Source organism: Thunnus thynnus, chromosome 11 (assembly GCF_963924715.1).
Source record: "Thunnus thynnus chromosome 11, fThuThy2.1, whole genome shotgun sequence".
Taxonomy (NCBI): domain Eukaryota; kingdom Metazoa; phylum Chordata; class Actinopteri; order Scombriformes; family Scombridae; genus Thunnus; species Thunnus thynnus.
The window spans coordinates 31,924,164-31,947,827 of NC_089527.1; the positions used below are offsets into that span (position 1 = coordinate 31,924,164).

The window sequence follows — 23,664 nt, forward strand, 5'->3', positions numbered from 1 at the left end:
AGATGTGACTGTGATCTGGGTTCACAGAAATAGGGCTCTTGGTGTCTGAGCAGCGCAAGAAGTCACTTGAGTGTGTAAAGGTAAATGGTTAATAGTGAATGGACTGCATTCAGCATCCTTATCCAAAGCATTTTACAATTTGTCCATTCACACTTACAAGATTGAGACTCTCATGTGACTTGTTGAGGTTACATGAGACTCGAGGTTACATGATATTCTTTAAAAATCAAGTGGAGGTCTTTAACGTGGTGGTCTCATGAGGTCTCTTGTGGAACCCTCGCCAGAGGGTGAATTAAGGGTTTGACCTGGACTAGCACAATGAAGTACACTGCATTTGGCATTCTCATAGGACATAGGACGTTCTTCAGAACCTTCTCCCTGTGTTTACGTTCTTGCTCCCACCCCAGACACAACTAACCAGTAAGCAGAGTGAACGTTCTCATGAGGGTTTTAGTGATGCATTCTGGTTTTCATCCACTTATTCGGACCAGAGCAAACGAACTACAGGTTTGAAAACGCCCTATGAGACTCTTTCAAATAATATGGGGATCTTTAGGGGTTCCCTAGATTTATTGAGGTTACGTGAAAGTCAAAGTTTCATGGTCTTTAGTGTCACGTTTGACCTGTTGACGAGACATGAGAACAGCTGAGATTATGTTTCTAAGGTCATATGAAAGTCAAATGAAAATCAAATCAAATTAAACGAGAGTTGTTGAATTAAAGTCATTAAACTCACAGTAGATGTGTTGAGATTAAATGAAGAAATGATCGATCTGATCAAAGAACAAGTAAACAAGACTCAGAATCTGACAAAGCATTCAGTACAAACTTATAGCACTTGACAGTTTTTCAACCAGTAACAAGGTACTGAAGTTAAATGCCTCAGCACTGTATCAAAGTCCATTTTTTTATTTAAAAAGAATGCAGGACTGATGTAGGACGGCCAGCAGTTTTTAATTAAAACAAATAAAACAAAGTTACAGAAATAAAATGATAAGGAGAGAAAACTACATAATCTCAACCTGACAAGTTTGCTTTTGCATATTTGTGTCATCAACATAAAAAACAAGCTCAGAGAATAAATACTGTACACAAAGAAGAGGACAGAGGTTCTCTGAAGCATGAAGTGTTGAACTTCAACACGTCTGAGAAAGATTGAACGCTGCTGCTCACCTTTAACACACAGTTTAACAGATTCATCCCTGCTTTTCTTTACTATTTTTTGTGTGGAGTCAGAGAAAGCTGAATCTGAAGTACTGAATATCCTATATTTAGCATGCTAACATGCTCACAATGACGATGCTAACATGTTCATCATCTTAGTTTAGCACGTTACCATGCTAACAGCTCATTAGCACTGAACACAAAGTGCAGCAGAGGTTGATGGGAATGTCATTACTTTTGTAGGTATTTGGTCATACATTACAATTCATCCTCTGAGGCACAGAATGTTGGTACCAATTTCAATGGAAATTCATCCAATAGATGTTCAGATACTTAAGTCTGGACCAAAGTGGCTGACCAACAGACCAAATGACATTGCCATCCCTAGAGTCACGGCAAGTGTGGCTAAAAATGTTTGATGGAATTTAATTTTAAAATCTGATTCACTGAGCTAAACTCTGTGTGCTGTAATTAACTTGAATGTATCAGATGTGTTAAAACAACTCTGCTTGGTTCAGAGAGGAGCCCTGTGTGAAGACATTTGGGTGAGCTGCTCATTTAAACTGTCTCTAAAGAAAACTTTTTTAAATTACTCACTGTTTGCATGTCCTCTGGGTTTTATGGAAAATGAGATTTTATTTCGGAAGCAAAGTGATTAAATCAGATGTTAGAGGTTCAGTCCAAGCACACACACACAGACACACACACTCACACATACACACACAGACACACAATCTCAGTTTTCAACACAAACATAATGACAGTTTGAACAGAAATGAAAGTTTCTAACATCAGCAACTATAAACAACACTTCCATTTCAACAGTGCATCCCTGTTGCTTCATCCCCGTATTGCAACTCGGTCCCAGTATCAAGACTCAGACTAGTATTGAAACCTGGCTCAGAAATGAGACTCGGCTCAGAATTTAGTATCGAGACTCTGTATTGCTGATAAAGAAGCGGAGCAGCTGATCTGTACATTATTGCATCATGATGACATCATCAGACAGAGGAAGTTCAGTTGAACAGCTAAGAGCTGCTGTTTTAGCTATTGTTACACAGCCTCAGGAGGTTAAATCAGCATCATCAACATGGATTTGACACTTTCTCTTCTTTTTACAGTTACATGTTGATGAGACAGATAGGGTTACTGCACCATGAGACCAAATACTGCATAGATTAACACACACACACACACACACAATGTCATTAAACCTGTTTGTTCATTAGTGGAAGACTGAGATGCTTCAAGTTATTCAGGAGGAGGCAGGAAGGCAGACAGGAAAACATTGACCATTTGAAACCATAGAAAATGACCACTGGTATAAAAATCTGTTTCATTAAATGATGATGAAATCAGCCAATTGAGAGGTCTGATCTTGTCCACACAGCATTCCTTAACGTATTCAAGGGTTTCCTATTTTAACGAGAAAAAGTCTTTTATTCAATATTAAATATGTTTTTGCTTTTTAGTAAACTCGCAGAGCAGAGGAAGTGACTGTCCTTCAGGTAAAAGCTGTTTGTTTGAGTTATTGACACTGCTGATAATCAATAAGATAGGAGCCTTCAGAAGGTGGAGATCAACAGAGTAGACAAACGGTCCTGTTAGATCAATCACCTTGTCAAAGTCAGAGGAGGCGGAGCTTTTACACCTCAAATTCACCTTTGTGTAAAGTTGTCTATGGTGTTTTCTATGGTTTCTCCTGGTTCTTTGAAGCCCTTTCACGGCTGTCAAACAACCACCTGATCATTTAAATGTTTTAGATGAAAGTAACAAAATGCTGATAGAAGCTAGCAATGAGGATCGTAAGCATTTAAGACCTGCTAGTACCCCCTAGAGGCTGTGGTGTTCATTACAGCCACAATATGAAAGTGTTGGACACAACAAACAGCATACTGATGTTGAGCATAGAAATTCATTTGTGACTTTGGGATCAGTATGTTTTACAAAACACATAGGTCCACTTACTAGCTTTTTCCTATTTTTTTAACCACATCTCCAGGTTCACCTAGGCTTATACCATGAGCACTTTATTAGGAACACCTGTGTAATCTAATGCAATCCAATACAGCAGCTCTGCCATAAATTCTACTTTTAGAATATATTCCAATATTTTGCCACCCTCATGTATGTTAATGAGGTAGACAAAATATTAGGGACACTTTTCAATATAATGCACTCCAGTATACCACCACCACCCACTACGACCTCAATATTAAACATAAAATAGAATTATCACCTTTCTGACAATGTAAACAAAAACTGAAAATGTATAAGCTTTGTAAACGTAGAATTTATAGCAGAGCTGTTATATTGGATTGCATTTGATTGCACAGGTGTTCCTAATAAAGTGCTCAGTGAGGGTATAAGCCTAGGTGAACCTGATGATGTGGTTGAAAAAGTAGGAAAAACACAATAATGAAAAACGAAAAAAATATTGGGGGTGAAAAAATTGGTAGAAAAAGAAAAGGAGATGTTGTGTTTTAACAAGCAGCCAGCCCACAATCAGTAGGTATTTACTGACAGCTAGCAGCTAGCTTAACGTTAGCCCCAGTGTCAGCATAACGTCCTGTCCTCTCAGTGAAGCTATTTTCACAGCCTCCAACTCTGAACTAAACCAGCTGCTTCCTGAATGACACCTACCAATGGATAACGTTAGCAAGTCAGCTAAGAAGACACAACATGTAAATAGGACAACTTTGCAGTTACCTAGAGTGGCATTTTTCCTCTTTTGGTGGCTATCCACTGAACACACAAACAAACCCTCCATCAAACTACCAGTAAGACAGCAAACAAGTTGACCCCCAAATTGTGGAAGGACACAGGGTTACTGGGATTAGTAACTGTAATGTAATTCTGAATCTCATGTTGTAATCCCTTATATTTGTTACTGCAAAAATTAATAACTTTACTTTGTAATGCAGTACAGTAATGTGTAAACACCGGACCAAAACCAGTCACAACATCCACTGGGAGGGTTCAAAGGTCATCCACCAGAAGTCAGTGGATGGCCTGAGAAAGATCAAGGAGATCATTCATATCCAATGCCAAAGACGATCTTTAAACAGAGACAGGGGTTACATCCCCCCTCTCCCCCCTGCTATCACATGACTGAAGTTCCAGACTTTGGTCACGTGACTACACCTGAGCCATCTCCATTTGCTGATGAACACTCTGAGATGCAGTTGAAAGCTCAGAATAAACCCAGTAAGTGGGTAAGTTTGTCTCACTACAGGTGATTTAGCTCTTCTTAGAGCCCTGCTGCTAGTGGAGCTAAAACTGTTTCTAGAGGAGAGGGCATGTGGTCTTTCACATCTAAAGGCTTCAATGAAAATCTACCAAAGAATTTCAGATCATACAGTTGTTTGACAGTGGTGAAAAAGCTTTTGGTGAATATTTACAATGTAAATTAAAATAAATGATTAGAGCACAGATAAAGCAACCAGAAAAATTCTCATATTTTGTTTTGCTCATGGAAAGTCAATAAGCTTATTCAAGGAAAACGTTCCTTTGCTGTTGCAGGTCTCAGAAAGTTCCAGTGATGTGTTAGAGTCTTAAAAAGGTCCTCTGACTCTTAAAAGATCTAGTTACAGTAAAGGTTCTGCTCGGACACTTTAAACTCCAGAAAGTTCTGATCTGACTCAGTGAAATCCGAGAGGATGAGTGTTCACACCAGGCAAGTTAGGAGGAAGGGCGTTTTTCACTGTAAAACCAGGAAGTAGCCCAGTCCAGAGTCCAAAGTGAGTCTGTAACACACCAGCAGTGCAGATGTCAGGGATGACATGAGGTACAGGCAGAGGTGTGGACATCAGACATAAGGAGGAAGAATTTATGTATTCATACTTCAGTTCAAACCCTGGTTCAAAACATACAGCAATCTGAGGCAGCAGGAGGTGAGAACAAACAACAAACTGTCCTGAAGCGACCATCCTGATGTGACTTTGTTTCTGGTTTAAATAGATTTTCATCTGGATTTTTATCTTTTCATAAACCCAAAATAGAGTTTTTTTTTAGTTTAGGCTCCCTTGTGGGATAGTTAAAAGTATATTTCTATCAAAGGATAATTCCGGTCTATTCCAACTTGTGGTCATGTCCTCTGTAATATTTTGGGGATATTGGGTGGGGTTACTTCATTACCATGAACTGTAGTTTATTTTGAATCAACCAGACACACCGTCTTGCTGGCAGAAATACTTACTATAGCACCAAACACGGATTAATCCACTGCTGAAAATAGTCCCCAACAAATGCACAATTTCCTCCTGTTTCAGTAATGTTTGCTAAAAATGACAGTGGCCAAAGTGGAAATTACTGAGCCTTGCAAAAAAAAAAAAGAGCCATTTTTTAAAGATATAAATGGGCTTGAGGCTGAATGACGCAGACAGGGTTGATGGCAGAAAGTATTGAGAGACTGATTAACACATTGTTGGCTTTGGTCTTTTAGTGAGATTTATTGTCAATAATGAAAGTAGAATAACACCAGCCTCATCCTTTAATTTCTCCTCCACTTCACAGTTTGTTTGATCGAGATGCTGTATGTTAGGAAAGAGTCGAACATGAGTGCAGGGATGTCTGAAGGACTCTGGAAGGACAGCTGTGACATCACAGTCCAGTGTTGATATGACATGAAGACAGCTGCAGTAGTATTCATGACGTCTGCTGAGTTCTCTGATATCACATTTGCGCTGGTTAGCTCCTCCAGCAAGAGGAAGAAGAACATCTATGTTCAGAGGAGATTTGTTCAGACAGAACCAACCCCCAAACTCTGAGGACTCGACCCAACCTGACCTGAACCGAGTTCTGGTTCAAGACTTGACTTTCTTCCACCTTTGTCTCTGGTCTCAACACTGCATAGCTTCATCTTTAGCCAGCCAATCAAAATACAGCATATTACTGACTCCAGTGTGCCTTCACCATCTTAATTTGTGAGCAGGTTTGGGTATCATTTAGACTTTTTAGATTCTGCTTTTTTAGATTCACAATTACGGTTCCTCTTGAATCCTGGTTCTGATTCTTTGTCATCTCAATAAAACCGAAGTTAGAAGCTAAATCCAGTTTCATTTTCAGCAGATTCACCCATAAAGAGTCATTTGACATTGGCATCATTGACAAGGTACTTTGGGGTTCTTTTTGATAAAAAGGTAAAAGAGAGAAAATAATAAGCTGAAGGTTTCACTTCATTTTACTTGAGTTGGATGTCCTTCAGTGGCTGATTCTGGAGCATCACAATGACTGCAGGAGACAACAAATAAGCTGCTTTTTTGGGGGGGAGACATTAAGACATTTCCAGGACCTTATTACTTTCTAGAAAATTTGGGGCAGCTCTGTAATTTTTTCAGGACTGGGCTCAGGTCATAGACTCTATGCTTCAGGTCTGTGGTTTACTTAAAGTGACGTGTCCATGTCTGACTTGGATACAATCATCACAGGTTGTCGTTGGGTCAGCTGTGAATTTTCAGACCCGTGTAGATTTCTGATCCAGACAGGAGGAGGAGGAGGTTCGGTCCTCCTGTGTCTCTTTTTGACGCCTCTGTCAAGTGAGAAGGTTGCAGGTTTCAATCACTGCTGCCATGATGGCAGAGCTGAAATCTGTAGCTCCAACAACCATGAGGACATCAGTAGGGAGTGAAGAGAATTGATCCTTGGCTCGCTCTGATTGGTCCAGGAGCCGGACGTAGGAAGGATGCGGTGAAGAGGGACGAAGTGGCAGGAGGGCGAGGATGGAGAGAGATGGCAGGAGAGAGGGGTGAGGAGGTGGGAGTGAGGAGGGGTGAGGAAGAGAGAGAGGAGTGAGTGAGTGAGATGGAGGAGGGAGGAAGTGAGATGGAGGAGGTGAGAGAGGAGGATGGAGGAGCGAAGGGAGTAGAGAGGAAGGAGGGAGAGAGGGAGGGCTTCACCAACTCCTGAGAAGAAGAGGAGACAAGATGAGACAAGACAAGAGGAAAGGGGATTGATATATCAGTGTTTCAGATTATGTTCTGCACATACTCTACTTAACTATGGTCATATAAACAAAGTAAATTTGAATTTGAGAGCAAGGCAGAGAGAAACTTACAGTGAGGGAGCTGCGCTGCTGTTTGTTGTAAGGGCTGTATTTGGGTTTGCTGGGTTTTCCTGCCACTCTGTCCTTGTGCCTTCTGCTGGAGATGTGCTACAACAACAACAATAAACACATTGTCATACTGACAACAAAGCTGAGGACAGAGAAGCCTGTGACTCGTCTGGCTGTGTTTTGGAATTTAATGAAGGAAAGAAAGAGTTGAAGACAGAGCAACACTTCCTGCTATGCTGCCGCCTATATAAAGACAGAAGAACCAGGTTCTTTACAAAAATCAAACTCAAATACCAAGAATTGAAAATGTTCTCAGACCAAAACAAAAGTCTATATTAACTTGGAGAATGAAGTGGGACCTGTTCCAGATAACATGTTTCACAAACTCTGAACCTAACACTGAACTTTGAGTGGACAAACCCTGACAGAACAGTTAATCACAGTTAGTTCAATCAACTCTGAGTAAGTTAACTCTGAGTTAAGTGCATGCATGGTGAATAAAAAAAGACATCATCAGTGGAGCTAAGATACATCAGTTCACCATGGCAAGTGATAAATAAAGAACAGAGCCTCCATGTTTATCCAGAAGTGCAAGACATTTGAACGCACATCTGTTGCTGATGATGATAAAGTGGTTAAATGTTACTGTGCATGTAAGGGATAATACTCGACAAGCTGCATGTCCCATGATTCTAATGAATGACACGGGCTAGTCTGGTTTGCCCCTGTAGCACTGTCCAATCAAAAGCAAATAACTATGTAAAGAGGAGATCACTGTAGCTTCACAAGCTGCAGCATAGCACCAATTTTTGTGAAATGTAATTTAAAATCATCCCATCAAATAGCAGATCAGATCAAATTTGTTGACCATATTCCATATCATAACTTTTACATGTTACTGGGTGTAAATATTTAGTGAAAACTCATTTATATGTAAGATGTAGATTGTGTGGTGCAACCTGTTTTAATTTAGTGATGTGTAAATATCCCCTTAGTTAACAGTTGTGTTAAAACTAGCTGGTACAACCAGCTCCAGAACAGGAACACATAAGCAGTGTGTATGAAGTAGTGATGATATGATGTTATTAGAATGTTGGTGCCTGCTGTGTGTTTCTACCTGTTTAAGTTGGATCTCAGAGTTGACGTGGACGTCACAGATCTGGCAGTGGAAGGTTTTGTTCTGCAGGCCGGAGCCCTTCAGTGCGGAGCTGCTGCCATTCTTAAGCTTGCCTCCAGGTCGAGGGTAGGCCTTGATTGGCCCAGCGCCACTCCGAGCCTCCAACATCGTCTTGTGCTTCGAACCTGCAAACAGAGATGAGTTCTATGAAACTAGACACAAAATGATGAATATATCTCTTTGTGTTGGTGTTGCATAGTGTTGCAGCTATAAAGCCATATTGATATTATTTTTTATATTTCATCCCATTGACAAACACTCTATATTTGCAATTCTTGCTGCTTATATTTCATATTCCTTCCGGGCAACCACTGGTTTCAGTTCATTTCTATGAAGATCAACCTGCACAGACAGAATTTGTTGAAGACAGGTAATCCAATGGTAATCATCATCATTGGTTGGTCCATTCAATGATGCTCTAATTTTAAGTACCAAAAACTGCAGTTCCTTGAATGGCCACTTGAGGCTGGCTCCAAAAGCGAGTAAATCCCTATAGACCCCCATGTTAAAATGCCCAACTTTACAGCAGAAATGAACATGTTTACATCTTGGAACAAAAAGCGGTTTTGGTCTCTATAGCTAATTTCCTCTTTCATGACAACTGTAGAGGGGGGTGAATTTTTTATAACTCACCCATTTAAATTTTATTAAGCTGTAAAGTTATGCATAATTAAGGACGTGGCCGTTTTGAGTGACAGGTCGCTAGCCGCTAGGTGGCTTGTTTCAGCAATCAAGCTTCATTCAGCCCACCTCAGCTCCACCTCTTTGCCCATTTTAGATTAGCCAGGAGTTGGGTGGAGTCAGGCACTGCCAAGATGGCGACGGCTGGAGCCGCCCGCTCTTCGGAAACCAGTCGGTGACGTCACAGTGGTTATGTCCATATTTTGTACAGTCTATGTACCTAACCAATGCTGTTGCCATGGTAGCGATTTGTCAATCACAACGTAGCCATGCCCTAAAACACTCCCTGCTTTATCATTTATTTACTCTAAATGGGACCATAATTTACAAAATGTCATGATATTGAAGAAGACTTGAAATGAGCGATTGAGACCATAAACTCATTTGGAAACCATTTACTGTGGTAATAAATCAAGTTGGTCATTTTCTCATAGACTTCCATACAATCGGACTTCTTTCTGGAGGCAATGGGGTTGCCCCCTGCTGGACATTAGAGAGAATGCAGGTTTAAGTCACTTCCACATTGGCTTCACTTTTCAGACCTGGAGCTACATGCTTGGTTCAGTTATTTCATTTTCATCACAACAATTGCAAGGTAAACAGGAAAAATACAGCAATCACATTATATACCAGGAATGTACTCCTGCAAGTATTTGATTGACCAATGCAGCGCTTTGTTGACACTTCATTGCGTTTCAGCAAAAGTTAGGCCAGGTTCAACTTGTCATTTTTTTTGACTGAGCCCCCTGTACTGGCTTCCCCACTGCTTTAGCTGAATGGCCTCATTGAAATGAGAACATCCCAAAGGCATTGGATGGGGTTGAGGTCAGAGCTCTGTACAGGCCAGACAAGTTCTTCCACTCAACTGGGAAAAGCATTTCTTCATGGAGCTGGCTTTGTGCACAGGAACATAATCATGTTGAAACAGGGAAGGGCCAAACACAAACTGTTGCCACAAAATTGGAAGAAAACTATTGTCAGAAATATCATTGTATGCTGCAGCATCAAGATTCCCCTTCACTAGAAGTAAGGGGACAAGCCGTAAGCGGGAAAAACAGTCAAAAAGTACACTAGTAAGTAAGTATGAGACAAGGGGTGGCTACATACTTTTGGCCAGATTGTGTATATATGGTTGAAACTAAAATTCTGGCCACTTATCAGCATCCACAGACCACTGATAGCCCAGTATGTTGTACCATAGATCACTGCTGGTTGGAGTAACTTTTTAAAGATAATAATTTTTTGTCTAGGTATAATTGCTCTACACATTCAGAGCAGCCTGTTTGTATGTTTGTCTTTCCTCAGTGTGTGCAAGGCGGGTGGTGAGAATGTGACATCAACATATACCCTCTGCAGGTTAAAATCAAGCATGTGAATCTAATATATTATGACCCAGATGACTTTCCATACATCATCTTGTTCCTCCTCACCTGCATTATGAGCCTCCAACTGAGACAGAGAATTGACAGCAACTTTACACAGAGAGCAGTATAGCAGCTTCTTCGCCTTCTCCTCCTCCGACTCCACTGAGAGAGGAACATCCTGGGTGGAGGCCTGGGAGGAAGGAGGACCAGGGGAGGAGGAGGTGACAAGTGCTGGTGGAGGGGCAAGTGGAGGGGCTTTGGAAGAAGAGGAAGAGCAGGAAGAGGAGGAGGAGAGGCCCGGGGCAGGGAGAGCGGAGGGGGGGCTGGAGGGGGGAGGCTCACTGCCCGCTCTGCTAGAGGAGGGGGAGGTGGAGGAGAGAGGGGAAGAGGAGGGAAGGAGGAAGGGTTTGAGAGGAGAAGATGGGTTGGCGAGGCTGGATAAGAGCTCTGGAGGGAGGAAGAGTAGGAAGAAGACGAGAAGGAAGAAATGAGACAAACCCCATGATATAAAAACCAAACTCCAGAATAAAAAATCATCAGTAATGTTATTCAGATCAATATTGTTGGTGAATAAAATCAACCTGTGTGCTGATTGGTGCCGCTGTTAGCTGAGATTGGAGGGGCGGGGCCAGCAAGACTAGAGCTGCTCCCATTGATCTCTCCAGTGATTGACATCTTGGCCTTGGCCTTGTTCTCCTGAGACTTGAGCTTCTTGGCGTGACGACTGCCTCTGTAATGAGCATCTGCCTGAGACTGGCCAGAGACAGAGAGACAGACAAGTTTTATTTTTCTGTGGGTTTTGTCCCCCATCACTTACATTAAAATCACATTGTCTTATTAGACAGTATGGATGGGAGGAATGATGTGAGGATGGAATGTGAGTATTGTTTTAAGACCTTATCCTTTAATACAATCTACCATTAAGGGTTTATTTCACCAGTATTTCAGAAAAACTGAGGCAGATTCCTTCCCATTTTACGTGCACTGAGCATATTATACATCAAAGTAGTCGTTGTCAGTGATATCTACCCATGCTCTCTTCTAATGTCATCTTGCCAACTTTCAGCTGTGATCTCCGCTCTCTAAAATATGTCTACATCCGGATACATTATCTGGATAATGACATCTGATCATGAACCTGGTGGAGCATTTCCACCTGTTTTAATAAGCATTAACTTGAACTTGATTGTATTTATTTAGATGCATATTGATGAGATGATAGCCACACACTCACATTTTGTGAGTATATTGTCAATCAAAGTTTTAATCTTGGGTAGGTGTGCAAATAGCTGCACAATGATGTCACACATATGCAAATTAGGAACTTCTAGCAACTTCTGAGCAGGCTATATCTACTGAAAATACTTGGGAATCAAACATCAAATATCATTTACACCTGACTGGTCTGGATGTTCAGATAGTATTCCACTTGCAGTTTGGTCTGCATGCATTTACACCTTCATTAGTACGTGTTTTTCCTGACCCAGACAAGATTTCCATATACAGATCAGGAGATGGGGTATTAGGTCTACACGGTCATTTCTGAACAGTGATGCAGTGTATGAACAGTTCGGATAAACAGGTGATTTCTAAAGTGTACAAACTGTTCATGTTGGGTGCCTCCACATACGTTACCAGTGTAACAGTGTGTCAGCACACCATGAAAACACTGTCCTCAAGTGACTGTCTGGGAGCTCCATGACTCAACTTTTTCTCTTTAGTCCTCTCCTTTCCTCTCCCCTCTGTTCCTCTTTACTCCTCTCCTTTTTTCCTCTTTACTGCTGTCGTTTCTTCTCTTCTCCTGTCTTTTCCTCTTTACTCCTTTCCTCTCCTCTCTGTTCCTATTTATTCCTCTCCTCTTTTCCTCTTTACTGCTCTCCTTTCCTCTCCTCTCTTTTACTCTTTAATCCTCTCCTCTCTTTTCCTCCTTACTCTTCCCCTTTCCTTTCCTCTCCTCTCCTTTTCCTACTTACTCCTCTCCTCTCTTTTCCTCTATGCTCATTTCCTTTCCTCTTCTCTCCCCTCCCCTCTTTTCCTCTTTACTCCTCTCCTTTCCTCTCCTCTCTTTTCCTATTTACTCCTCTACCCTCTTTTCCGCTATACTCCTTTCCTTTCCTCTCCCCTCCTCTTTTTTCTCTTTACTCTTTTCCTTTCCTCTCCTCTCTACTCTTTTCCACTTTACACCTCTCCTTTCCTCTTTTTTCCTCTTTACTCCTCTCCTGTCCTCCCCAACAGTGATTCCTGTTTTCATGTTCACTCATGAATAAATGAACCAGCTCATAAATTAGTTATATTTGACTGGCATGTCATTAACGAGGCAGCTCGTCACTGCTCAGTAGTCATTATGTGAATGAGCTGAGTGTCGTTTACACAGTGCTGTGTTAATATGGAGGGATAGAGTTTACACCTGATTATACACACCTGCTGTTTTGTAGGAACACCTGGCAGAATAATCTGGTACACAAAAACAAGCTAGCAAACAAGCCTCGAAAAGTATCACAGTCTCAATTCAATTACTCAGCTGCATAACATTTTCCTTAGTAGAGCTCTGCAGACACAAATGTTTGTCATGTCCTTATGAAATCTCCTTATAGGAACATTCCAGCATCAATTTCATTCACTTTAATCTCTGTGTGTCTGGAGATGGGTCCAGATTGTATCTAGCGTAGCTTAGTACAAACTGGTTGCGGGCAAAAACAAATGTGAAAACATGTAAACATGTCCTGGACCTGTACTCGATGCACTGAGATGAAATGGAAGACAGAGAACAAGAGGAACTCTAGAAATGTTGGATATTTGCCTTCAAATGTGCTTCAGACATTTTGATCACAGCAGGACCAGAGTGCAGATGAATCACATGACAGGATGTTGATCATAGAGGAATATTAACTAAACTGTCCACAAGAAAATTAAGAACCAACAACTACACATACACATACTTACATCAGAGTTGAACCTCAACTGGCAGACGTTACAGGAGATGACCTGTTTCTTCTTGGGCACCATGGTAACACCAAAGGTGTGGTTGATGACCGCCTTCTGCACCGGGTCCATCTACAAGAGACACACAGAGTCGACTCAGGATTCATTGAACAGTGATGACAGGGTGACAGGTCTTTTTATTGCAGTCAGTCTGTACTGCCTGTAGCTACAACACCCTGTCACTGTTACTGTCACTCACACACACACCTACCGTGTTGAAGTTTGGGAAAAGTCCAACAGGCGACGTCGTCTCAACAGGAAATGACAAGAACGGTTTCATCATCACTGAGGGACCGCTGGCGCCTATCAGCCCTGGCAACGCACCACCCACTGTACCACACCCACTTCCTGGAAACAGAGAGACATCGGGTTTGAATAATTGATTTCTAATAACTGAGCTGATGACACTATGATTGGAGGACATGAGTTGCTCGGTGACGTCCCCTGGCCAGAGAAAAAGTGGAGAGGGCTCTTTTGAGGTGGAGGACTTTCCCTATCAGAATCTCCTGAAGTGGACATTAGTGTGGTGGAGGACCATGGTGATCCCGAGCCATATCATACACATACACACACACACACACACACATATCTAACTAGCATGCTACAAGCTGCGGCCGTCTGAAGCCATGATACACATGGCTAACATAGCCTCAGTGGCTAACTGGAGCTCCAGCCAACACAGAGCTGAAAGAAAGAAAAACAGTGCAACGACATTGAAACCAGCCAGAAGTAGTTCTTAAATAAACTTGTCAGAGTTTAACACTGTTTATTTTAACATAAAGACAATTTTAGCTTCAGGAGCTGACAGCCGCTAACAGCAGCAGAGTCTGGAGCTTTGGTTACACCCGCTGCTGTGAACAGTATCAGTATATGAACAGCGGCTTTAGGAGCCTAAACATCCCCTCTCATCCGAGCTAGCTTCAGAAACCTTCCTAAATGTATTTTCTCATTTTTGTCTTTGCGGAGGGAAGATGCTTGAGCTTTTTATAATATTAAAAAATACTTTGTGTTCTAACTCAGTGATTCCCAACCTGGGTGTTGGGACCCAAGACATTCCTCTTTTGTTCTTGTGAATTACTGGATCATTTTAGCTCTTCTATATCTGCGACCAGTAACGATGGGTCAGGAGTTGATTTTTGCTTTGTTGGTTTTAGCATCTCTCTGTTCTGCTTGTGAATCTTAGCGATTTGGTACTGCACTTCCACATATTCAGATATTGTAGCTGTCAGAAATTCCTGTTACCTATGACTTAGAATAAGGTTGACGAGAATATTTTTTATGGGGTTAGAACAGTGACAGATTTTGCCAAATTTTGGCATTGAAAATAAAATTTGCCATTGAAAACAAATCCTAAACTGATAAAGGAAACACTGGCATTCAAACACATTTATTGGAGAAAGTTGTATTGGCACTGAAACAAGTATTGGCACTGAAAAAAGTTCCACTGAAAAATAAAACATGGACAAAAAAATTACAATCCTATAATCTTCTTATCTGATCATATTTTGATATTTTTTGCATTATTATGTGTTTTTCAATGTCAATCTTCAGTCTTTTTTTTTTTTTACGCTGTTAGTGTTTTTTTCATTGTCACTGGTTTTCAGTTTCAACTTTCTGTCACCATTTTGGCGTAGAGGGGAGGGCCCCCTACTGGGCCTACATTACCCAGTATTCTGACAAAGATATCTGAGGGCAATGGCATCATGGTGGAGATTTTGAGCCAGACTGTTTTCGCTCTAGGAATGTTAATATGTCACTTTATTACTTGTCACTATGTCACTTTATAATGTAATATTTCTTCAGGCAAGAAAGTAACGATGTAGATTCCCAGTATGTGGTTAGTTTATCCAGATAATGCATATTTAAACCAAATTTTATTTTCAATGCCAAAATTACCTGTCACTGTTCTGGCCCCATAGTTTTTCCCACTCAGCTGCTTGTAATTACAGTCTGTATGACATATGACATGTGACATGAACATGACATTAACACAGAATTAACCTAAAACCTAATTGTAACCTAACAACTGAACCACACTGAGGCTTTGAGGCCAGCAGTGCTGGTCCATTAGCTTGAACCTCAACAAAGACATTGCTAAGTGACACAGACAGTTCTTGGCAAAATCTCAGAGGACCAAATGGAGTCATTCTGGTCATTTATATTGTTGAAACCTGGAGACTTGAGCAGCTGATCTGCTTTACGGTAACAATATGAAGAACATATGGAGCTGTAGCAGTCTGGAGGCAGAGAGAGGCAATAATACAGAGAGAGAGAGAGAGAAGGTGAATGAGCAGCTGACTTAATGAGTGCATGTGTCAAGTTGCTGCAGGGCTATTAAGAGCTGCTGTGTACATCTCAACTCTCCATCTCCATGTAAAGAGGCAGAAAGTGGATAAGTGCATTTACCAGTCAAGGTTTTCACACATCATGTGATATATCCATTACAAAATAAAAATGCCTGTGAATCCTTAAAGAAAAAAATGTGTTTTTTATCATTCATTTTATCACAACCTGAACCATTACATACGATATACATTTAAAAGCCACCAAGAGTCGTATCAACATAATATTTTGTGTAATTCATATGTGTGATGGCCTGAAGAAGAATGGTGAGACCTCTAAGGTCTGAATCCAAATTTAAACATGCTTTGAGCTGTGTTTGTACCCAGTTACATATGAGCAGGTGTTACATATACAGTACATACACAGTATACACAAATACGAAGAATAGATCTGATGAAGAAGTGTATCTTGTCTGTCCGTTTGTGTACGTTTATAGTCGCAGCTTGTAGAAGCCCTGCAGTGAATTCTTTCGTAACAACAGAGTGTGGGTGGAAACACTGAGATCAACTGAATCAGCCCTGACAGAGGAGGAAGGAGAGGAGGAGGAGGAGGAGGAAGAGGAGGAGGAGGAAGAAGAGGAGGAGGAGGAGGAGGAGGAAGGAGAGGCGGAGGATGAAAAGTTTTGGTCTCGTTGGTTTTATCCATCTGCCCAACTTAACTTATGTAAACCCATTTTAAATGCACTATAAACCAGTCTAACTGATTGTGAATGCCTTATAAATCATTCATCCCCATTCTATAAGCACTACAAGTCATTGTAAATACACTATAACCAGTTGAAACTCATTCTAAATGCCATATAATTGATTCCAACCCAATATAAATGAACTGTAACTCACTGTAACACCAATTCTAAATGTGCTATAATCCAATTGTAACACATCCAGAAGGCCTTATGATTCATTCCAACCCAATGTGTAGGCACTTTAACCCATTCTGCCCCATAACCCATTTAACCTACTCTAAATGCACTGTTGATGATTATTAAGACAGTTTCAAACGTTGATCTGAATAAACTGGATTGGGAGGTTGGGTTTCAGAGTTGACATGTGGCTAGCTGTGGATTAGCTGTGTGTCATGCTGCTGCTCTCTGAGTTTATCCTCAGATGGCACAGCTGTGAGTCACTTTCTGTATTTATTACCACAGCTCATTATTAAGTTCAGAACAACATGACACAACGCAGTGCTGTAATCAAACACATGTATCCCGACACACAACAACTCAGATCACTGTCTGGATCAACTGTTATTAGCTGGGAGATTATTCATAATAGTAAATACAGATTAGTGTCAATTTTTAAAGACAGTGTAATGTGACAGGAGGACCTGCCAAAATAAAAGCTTCCCCTTCCACAGTACAGTCACAGTGAAGATTAATGTTCGTAAACAAAATCTGAACTCCTGCATACAACTAAAAGGTATTTTAAACACACTGTGAAGCAGAAGTATTCATCAAACAACTAAATCACATTGAGTAGTTAGTGGTAGTTTCCAAAGTCAATTTGATTGACAGTTTGTATCAACATTTATCAAGTTGTGAAGATCTCCCCTGTGTTAAGCAATGCATTGTGGGACAGAGAACCCTACAAACTTCTGATAGGCTACTGAGACCACCTCAAAGACCATCTGAACCATCTTAAAAAACCCAGAATCTCCTGAAGGACGACTCACACAACACAGGAACCAAATGAACCTATCAAGGACTACTGAATCCACCTCAAGAACATCTAAAACATCCAGTAGAACCATTGCTCCATTGAGTATCAAAAGCTCCTTAAAATTTCACCATGACCCTTGTCTCCAGAGCCATCTCACCACCTCTAATTTTTTTCCCTACTTTTCTTCGGCTCTTGAAGAAAAGTGTTGATTTGTGGGACAATGAAACCCTTGAGATTGGATTACGCTTGAAATGAACTAGTCCATATAACTTATGTTGTCCAACCAGTCCTGAGGCAAGAAGCGTTTGTGGCTATTCTGAATGGCAATACTTGAAGGCAGAATGAGTAACATCTAGAAGGACCACTGGAACTTCCCTGGAAACTTTGTCAAAGACATATTTTACATTTTTCCAGATGGGATTAGCCCTTCCATGTTGAGGTGTGGGACAATGGAACTTTTACAATCCTAAAGGACCATTTGGACTTCCTTGACAACACCTAAAATCTGTTGAAGGACTTAGAACACCTCAAGGACCCCGAGAACATCCTGAAGGATTATTTGAGCCTCCTCAATGACCCCTTAAACTTTTACAGTCTCCAAAGGTCAGACAGTGCTGTCTTGGCACTGTCTGACCTTTTTTCCACTGTCAGTGTTTCAGTGTCCATCAACACCACACTCAAACATTCAGTGATGTTAATAATGTATTTTTAACTGTACTTAATTTAGTCATTAATGTGAATATATGACAGACTTAATTATATTTAGTCTGTAATGTGAAAGTTGGTGGACACAGCTCCTGTTCCCTCTACGATCAGAATGAATTGGAGAGATCTTTCTGTGTGTCTGTGTGTGTGTGTGTGTGTTTGTGTGTGTGTGTGTGTGTGTGTGTGTGTGTGTGTGTGTGTGTGTGTGTGTGTGTGTGTGTGATGAATAGTGTGGTGACAGAGTCATCTTAATTCTGTCCTTCTGTCCCCTGAGATCTGGTTACAACACATACACATATACACATACACAGTAACCCTTCTCTCTTACAGTAAGTTGCTGTTCTAAGAAGCTGCTATAAATACTGATATATATCTGTGACTGAATTCACACTGAAACAGTCTGTAAACCAGCATAAAAAACATCTCAACTTAATAACAAGACAGCCAGTTTTATTTCAGGCTGTTGGTGACTGGTCAGAAGATTTGTGAAAGGCGGTGTTAACTATAAACAAACTAACACTCATAGTTAAAAGCTTCTTCAATTAGTGTGCAAGTCCTACTTTACTGAGATTCAAACTGGAACTGACCCGTTTGGACCAGCCTGACACTAAACTGAGCATTTTAGAACTGAATCAGTCTGATACTGGAAATGATCTGGTTTAGATCAGTCTGATTTATTGGTACTACCCATTTTAAATCTCTTCTAATGGCGCGTTCACTCCAGAAATTTCAGCCATGCTGCTTTGAGGGGCTTGGTGACATACTCTCAGGGCTGTAGCTGGCAAGCTAGCTGCTAATATTCTAGCTAGTCAGTTGCTCTCAGAGCTTCTTTCCATCTTCTCTATACAGAGCCATTTGCTCCCCCTGAAACTTTATTCTCAGGATTGTATATCAGTTCATTTAATTAAGAGTTATTGAAGGGGGAAAAAAGCTCTCTGAGCTATCGCTTGCTAGTTAGCTCAGTCACTAAAAGGACAATAAGATACAACATACAATTTATTCAAAGTCAGTTTTCCAGCTTCTAAAACCGTAGTTTTCAAAGAATGTAATTTCCAGTCACCACACACAGTCACAGTGAGTCAGCTTGTGAACATCTGAGCAGTGTGACATCTGGAGGTGAAGTCAGTGCTTCTCTGAATAAAGATTAATGCCAAATCAAGTCAGAAATGAATGCAACTCCTGCATGATGAACTAGATTCAATAATCAGATCATGTTCAACGTCATAACATCGGCCAAACATTAAGTTCCTTAATTCGTTGGAGCTGATGCATTCATACCTTAACTTTTTTTATTTAACTTTCGTTTATCACGTGCTGTAAATTGGAAGTCTGTCCTGATCTTAATTAGTGTCAAAGATCTGCAGGTGCACCGATGTATTTAATAAACAATTTTAATTTATGGTTGATTCAATAATCTTTAGGGAATGTGGAGCTGTTCATTCTTAGGGAGTGAGTGTGAGTAAAGGTCTGCCAGGAACTCCAGTCTTTAAACTGCAGTCTTCTGAACAGTCTAGAGCACTGATTAGTTAAATTGATTAGCAAAGAAATATATTTAAAACTGTCCTTCCTCTAACATCCATCTGTTAATATGAGCACATGAGTCTGCACACAAACAGGCTGCATCCTTATCTGTCAGACTGGTAATAGTTTATCCATGATCCAAATATCACTTACTGTTAATTGACTGATTGTTTGAGTGTATTAACCTCATGGTCCTACAATATAAAACTCATATGTTATCTAAGACATCCCCTCACATCTTGATTACTGATTGAAAATGTAAAAAAAGGGATAAAGAGCCTCCAACTTTAGCAAAAAGTACTGTAGGCTGGGCAGAAGAGATGGAGAGGGAGAGCAGAGTGAGAGACTAGAGAGACTGGAAGGAGAAACAGAGGATGACAAAAGTGACACACAGTTAATAAGCTACAATAGCTTCTTCACTCTGCTCCCGGTCAAGATGGTTTGCTAATGGTCAATTGAGCAAATTCGCCTGTCAAAGTTCAGCAAACTTGAACTTGACACAAATCCTTGTGGATTTACTTCGCCCCCGCGGGCAAATCCACATATTACTGCAATTCAATTGTAATGAAGTGATTTTGCAGCAAAATGACCATTTCACAGTTCAAAACAGTGTAAATGATCTAAGCTTCGGATGCAGCGTTTGCTGACATCAGCAAGCACTGAGATTAAACAGTCTATAAATCTATTCTAAACCCTTTCTAATTCTTATAGTTCACCAGTCAGATTTATGACTCTGGCTGCACTCAGAGTTATCTCTGGCATTCACACCTCACTCACACACACAGACACTGACACACACACACACACAGTCAGCTCTGTTTGGTAGTTCATATGATGAAATCTCACACAGTGTTCTGCTGTACTGCTGACCTCCTGTAACTGATCTTACCTGCAGAGCTCTGTGTTATCTGTTAAAAACCACCTCCATACTTTGGCCAGTGGGCGTGGTTACTAATGCCTCACACCAAATGACTTTTCAAACTGTTTCACTGTCGCAGACAAATTTCCAATGTCAGAATAAAATCATGAGAGTTTTGCCAGAGTTTTGGCACGTTCCTGTCATCTCGATCGTTTGGTGTGAGGTGGTCAAAAAACTCAGTCAAAATATCAAACATGTTTAATATTATAATAAGTCTTAAGTCTTGACTCATGCGAATAGTGAAGGTTTGCTCTCTCCAGCACCAATCAGGAAGCAGCAAAGTAACAGCCAAAAAAACTCCTCAAATACCATCACACACACACACACACACACACACACACACACACACACACACACACACACACACACACACACACACACACACACACACACACACACACATACACATAATAGACTTTGAATTAACAATGTTATGAGTCGGTGTTCAATTTGGTGTGTATCTGATCCACCGACCAGTTACCACCAACCATGTTAGTGAGAAATTTAATTCCCACTGTCTTTTCTAGAGCTATGTGTTTTTGTGGACACATAAGGAATTGTTAGTATGTCGTATTTCTTAAAGGAACTTTGGCGTAATATTTTTCCCTGAAAGCAAAGGGAGCTTCAGTTTAATTCAAACTGCTAAAATTAATGTTTTGTCACAACTACAGAAATACCAGGTAACTGCTTAAGTGTGATAAGGCTGTCTGAAGTTGACTGCTGTTAGTTATTGGTTTGATTTATGGTTTAATAATGTGTGTTTGTATTGATTACTGACAGTGGCTGATTGTACTCAGTCTTTAACATCAGTATGCAGTAAATGGTTGCTACTTTTCTAACATGTGTTTGATGAAACTTGAAAGCTCAGCCTTCTCATTGCCCTTTAGCTTCCCTTTTTATAAATGACATTAACATTTATCCACCCAGAAAAAGCTAATATTTCTCTGTATAATACGACCTCCTCTTTCTGTCAGCTGCAGTGCATTAAATCGTTTTTCAAATATGATTTCAAGCCAGTTGGAGGAGTTAATCCTGTGACTTTTTGCCTTTGTATAATTATACAGGCTGCTGCTGTTTCTACTGTATTTCATGCAGTTTGCAGGGTTTAAAAACAGAAATACTCCATCATACAGCAGCTGAAAGTGCTGTGTGTGTCCAGATAGTTAATGATTGAAGGTAGATTCTGTATAAACTGTGTAACTGTTTTAAAGTTGCAAAAATACAGCAGGACACCTTTTGAAATGTGATTGTCTTAGCTGATATGATCTAAGAAACATTACCTAGATATATTTTTATTTGTAAAAAAAAAAGAGAGAGAGAAAGAAAATGAGTTAATAACAGGGAAAATCAGTGTGTAGTATCTGTTGTTTCTGTTCACAGTTGTTGTTGTTCAGTTATAATTGAATGAATGAATTAATTTACATTTTCTTTTGGCTGTTTTTTCAGAACAAACCACTGCACACACAAGAGCAGCTTCTGTTTCTGCTTCATTGTTCAACAGTTTATCTTCTTGTAAATTTCCACCAGGAGCTGGATGGGAAATAATTTCAAAAAAGGAATCTAGTTGTAGTCTTGTAAATAGTGACCCTACAAGAGCCCCAGTCTTTGCAAAACTCTTACTCTGTGACTAAAAACTCAGTGACTTATGACACATTGTCTTTAGATGTGAGAGGGTGTCAGACTTTAGTCTTATAAAAGTCTTTTCAAAGTCTTATCAAAGTCTTCTGGTGTATGGTAGGCATCGCATGCAACTCTACAGTTGTATGCAAACTGACACACACAACATCTCTGGTGTTTCCAGCATGTGGAAAACCTTGTATAGGAATAAAAGACAGATAAAAGAGAGGGCTAAACTTAGAAAGAAAAACTAACGTTTTTAATTAAATCTGCATCTCAAGTAAAAGACAGTGTGGTGCTATAAATAATGGTAATACATTTGCTGCAAGTTGGTTATAGGAAAAAATGACTGAACTGTACCACGTACCACGTAGCTGTAATTAAAATAAAACTAGCACATAGCAACCAGCTAGCCAATAAGAACTCATCTTTCAACTGCACTGTGCACTTCTTGTGTGTGTGTGTGTGTGTGTGTGTGTGTGTGCGTGTGTGTGTGTGGTCCAGGTATTCCTCACATTGTGGGAATGTAAATCTGTTTACACAGCCATGTTGTGGGGACTGGCCTTCCTTATGGGGACAAAAAGCCCCTCAATGTAAAATCATTCATTTTAGGGTGAAGACTTGGTTAAAAGTAAGATTAGTTTAGGGTTATGTTAAGGTTAGGGTAAGGGTTAAGGTTAGGCATGTGGTGGTTATGGTTAAGGTTACGATAAGTCTCCAGGAAATGAATGTAAGGGTTAGGGTTAGGGTCAATGTAATGTCCTCTGAAGTGATGGAAACACGACTCTGTGTGTGAATGTGTGTGTGTGTGTGTGTGTGTGTGTGTGTGTGTGTGTGTGTGTGTGTGTGTGTATTTCTCAGTTATTTAGTGTGTTGCTGAATTACTGAGACACTGTGTGCAGGCCTGAAATAAGTTAATCAATGTGGGTCTTAATTGTTACAGAGTTAGCACACACAGGTTATTATATCATCATACTCTGGCATTACAGCTTCAATATAAGTGTAAGCTGTAATATACTAAGCAGAGAAAACACAGGGTTTCTTCATATCATAATATAACATAATCAATTTTTCAGCCCAGGCATTATTTACACATTTCCATTTTTTATGCACAAATTGAAAATGCAAATAAAAACAATTGTATGAAAACGCACCTACTGTCACACTGTCATTAGTGGGACACTTGAATAGAACTGAGCCATCATTAATGCTATTGGTAACACCTGTGCTTTTCCTACCATGATAAGTCAGAATGTCTGCTGTAAAAAAGACCTTTCATCCATGCTGGCACACTGACGCGGCTTTCTGAAACACAATCTGTAGAAAAATATTGACGTGATCTGTTAGTCTCTGACCTCTTATGAAAAAACTGTTATAAAACTCCAGTAACAGGAATCTAAATAGACTTATTTGGGATTTAGGAAGAATAGTGCTGCATAAAAGTACAACAATCATGGAGAGAATATGAAAATCTGTTGGAT

General features: G+C 40.3%; 1 protein-coding gene across 1 annotated transcript in view; it reads right to left on the reverse strand.

The window, feature by feature from the left end:
- Positions 1-935: 935 nt before the first annotated feature.
- Positions 936-23,664, reverse strand: part of znf385b (zinc finger protein 385B) — a 71,807-nt gene continuing 49,078 nt past the window's right edge. The window contains exons 6-12 of the mRNA XM_067604484.1: positions 13,632-13,768; positions 13,382-13,492; positions 11,020-11,191; positions 10,505-10,885; positions 8,334-8,518; positions 7,220-7,315; positions 936-7,067 (exon numbers count right to left, since the gene is read on the reverse strand). Coding sequence (XP_067460585.1) covers positions 6,780-7,067; positions 7,220-7,315; positions 8,334-8,518; positions 10,505-10,885; positions 11,020-11,191; positions 13,382-13,492; positions 13,632-13,768 — 1,370 coding nt within the window. The 3' untranslated portion in view covers positions 936-6,779. The remainder of the gene's footprint in view (positions 7,068-7,219; positions 7,316-8,333; positions 8,519-10,504; positions 10,886-11,019; positions 11,192-13,381; positions 13,493-13,631; positions 13,769-23,664) is intronic.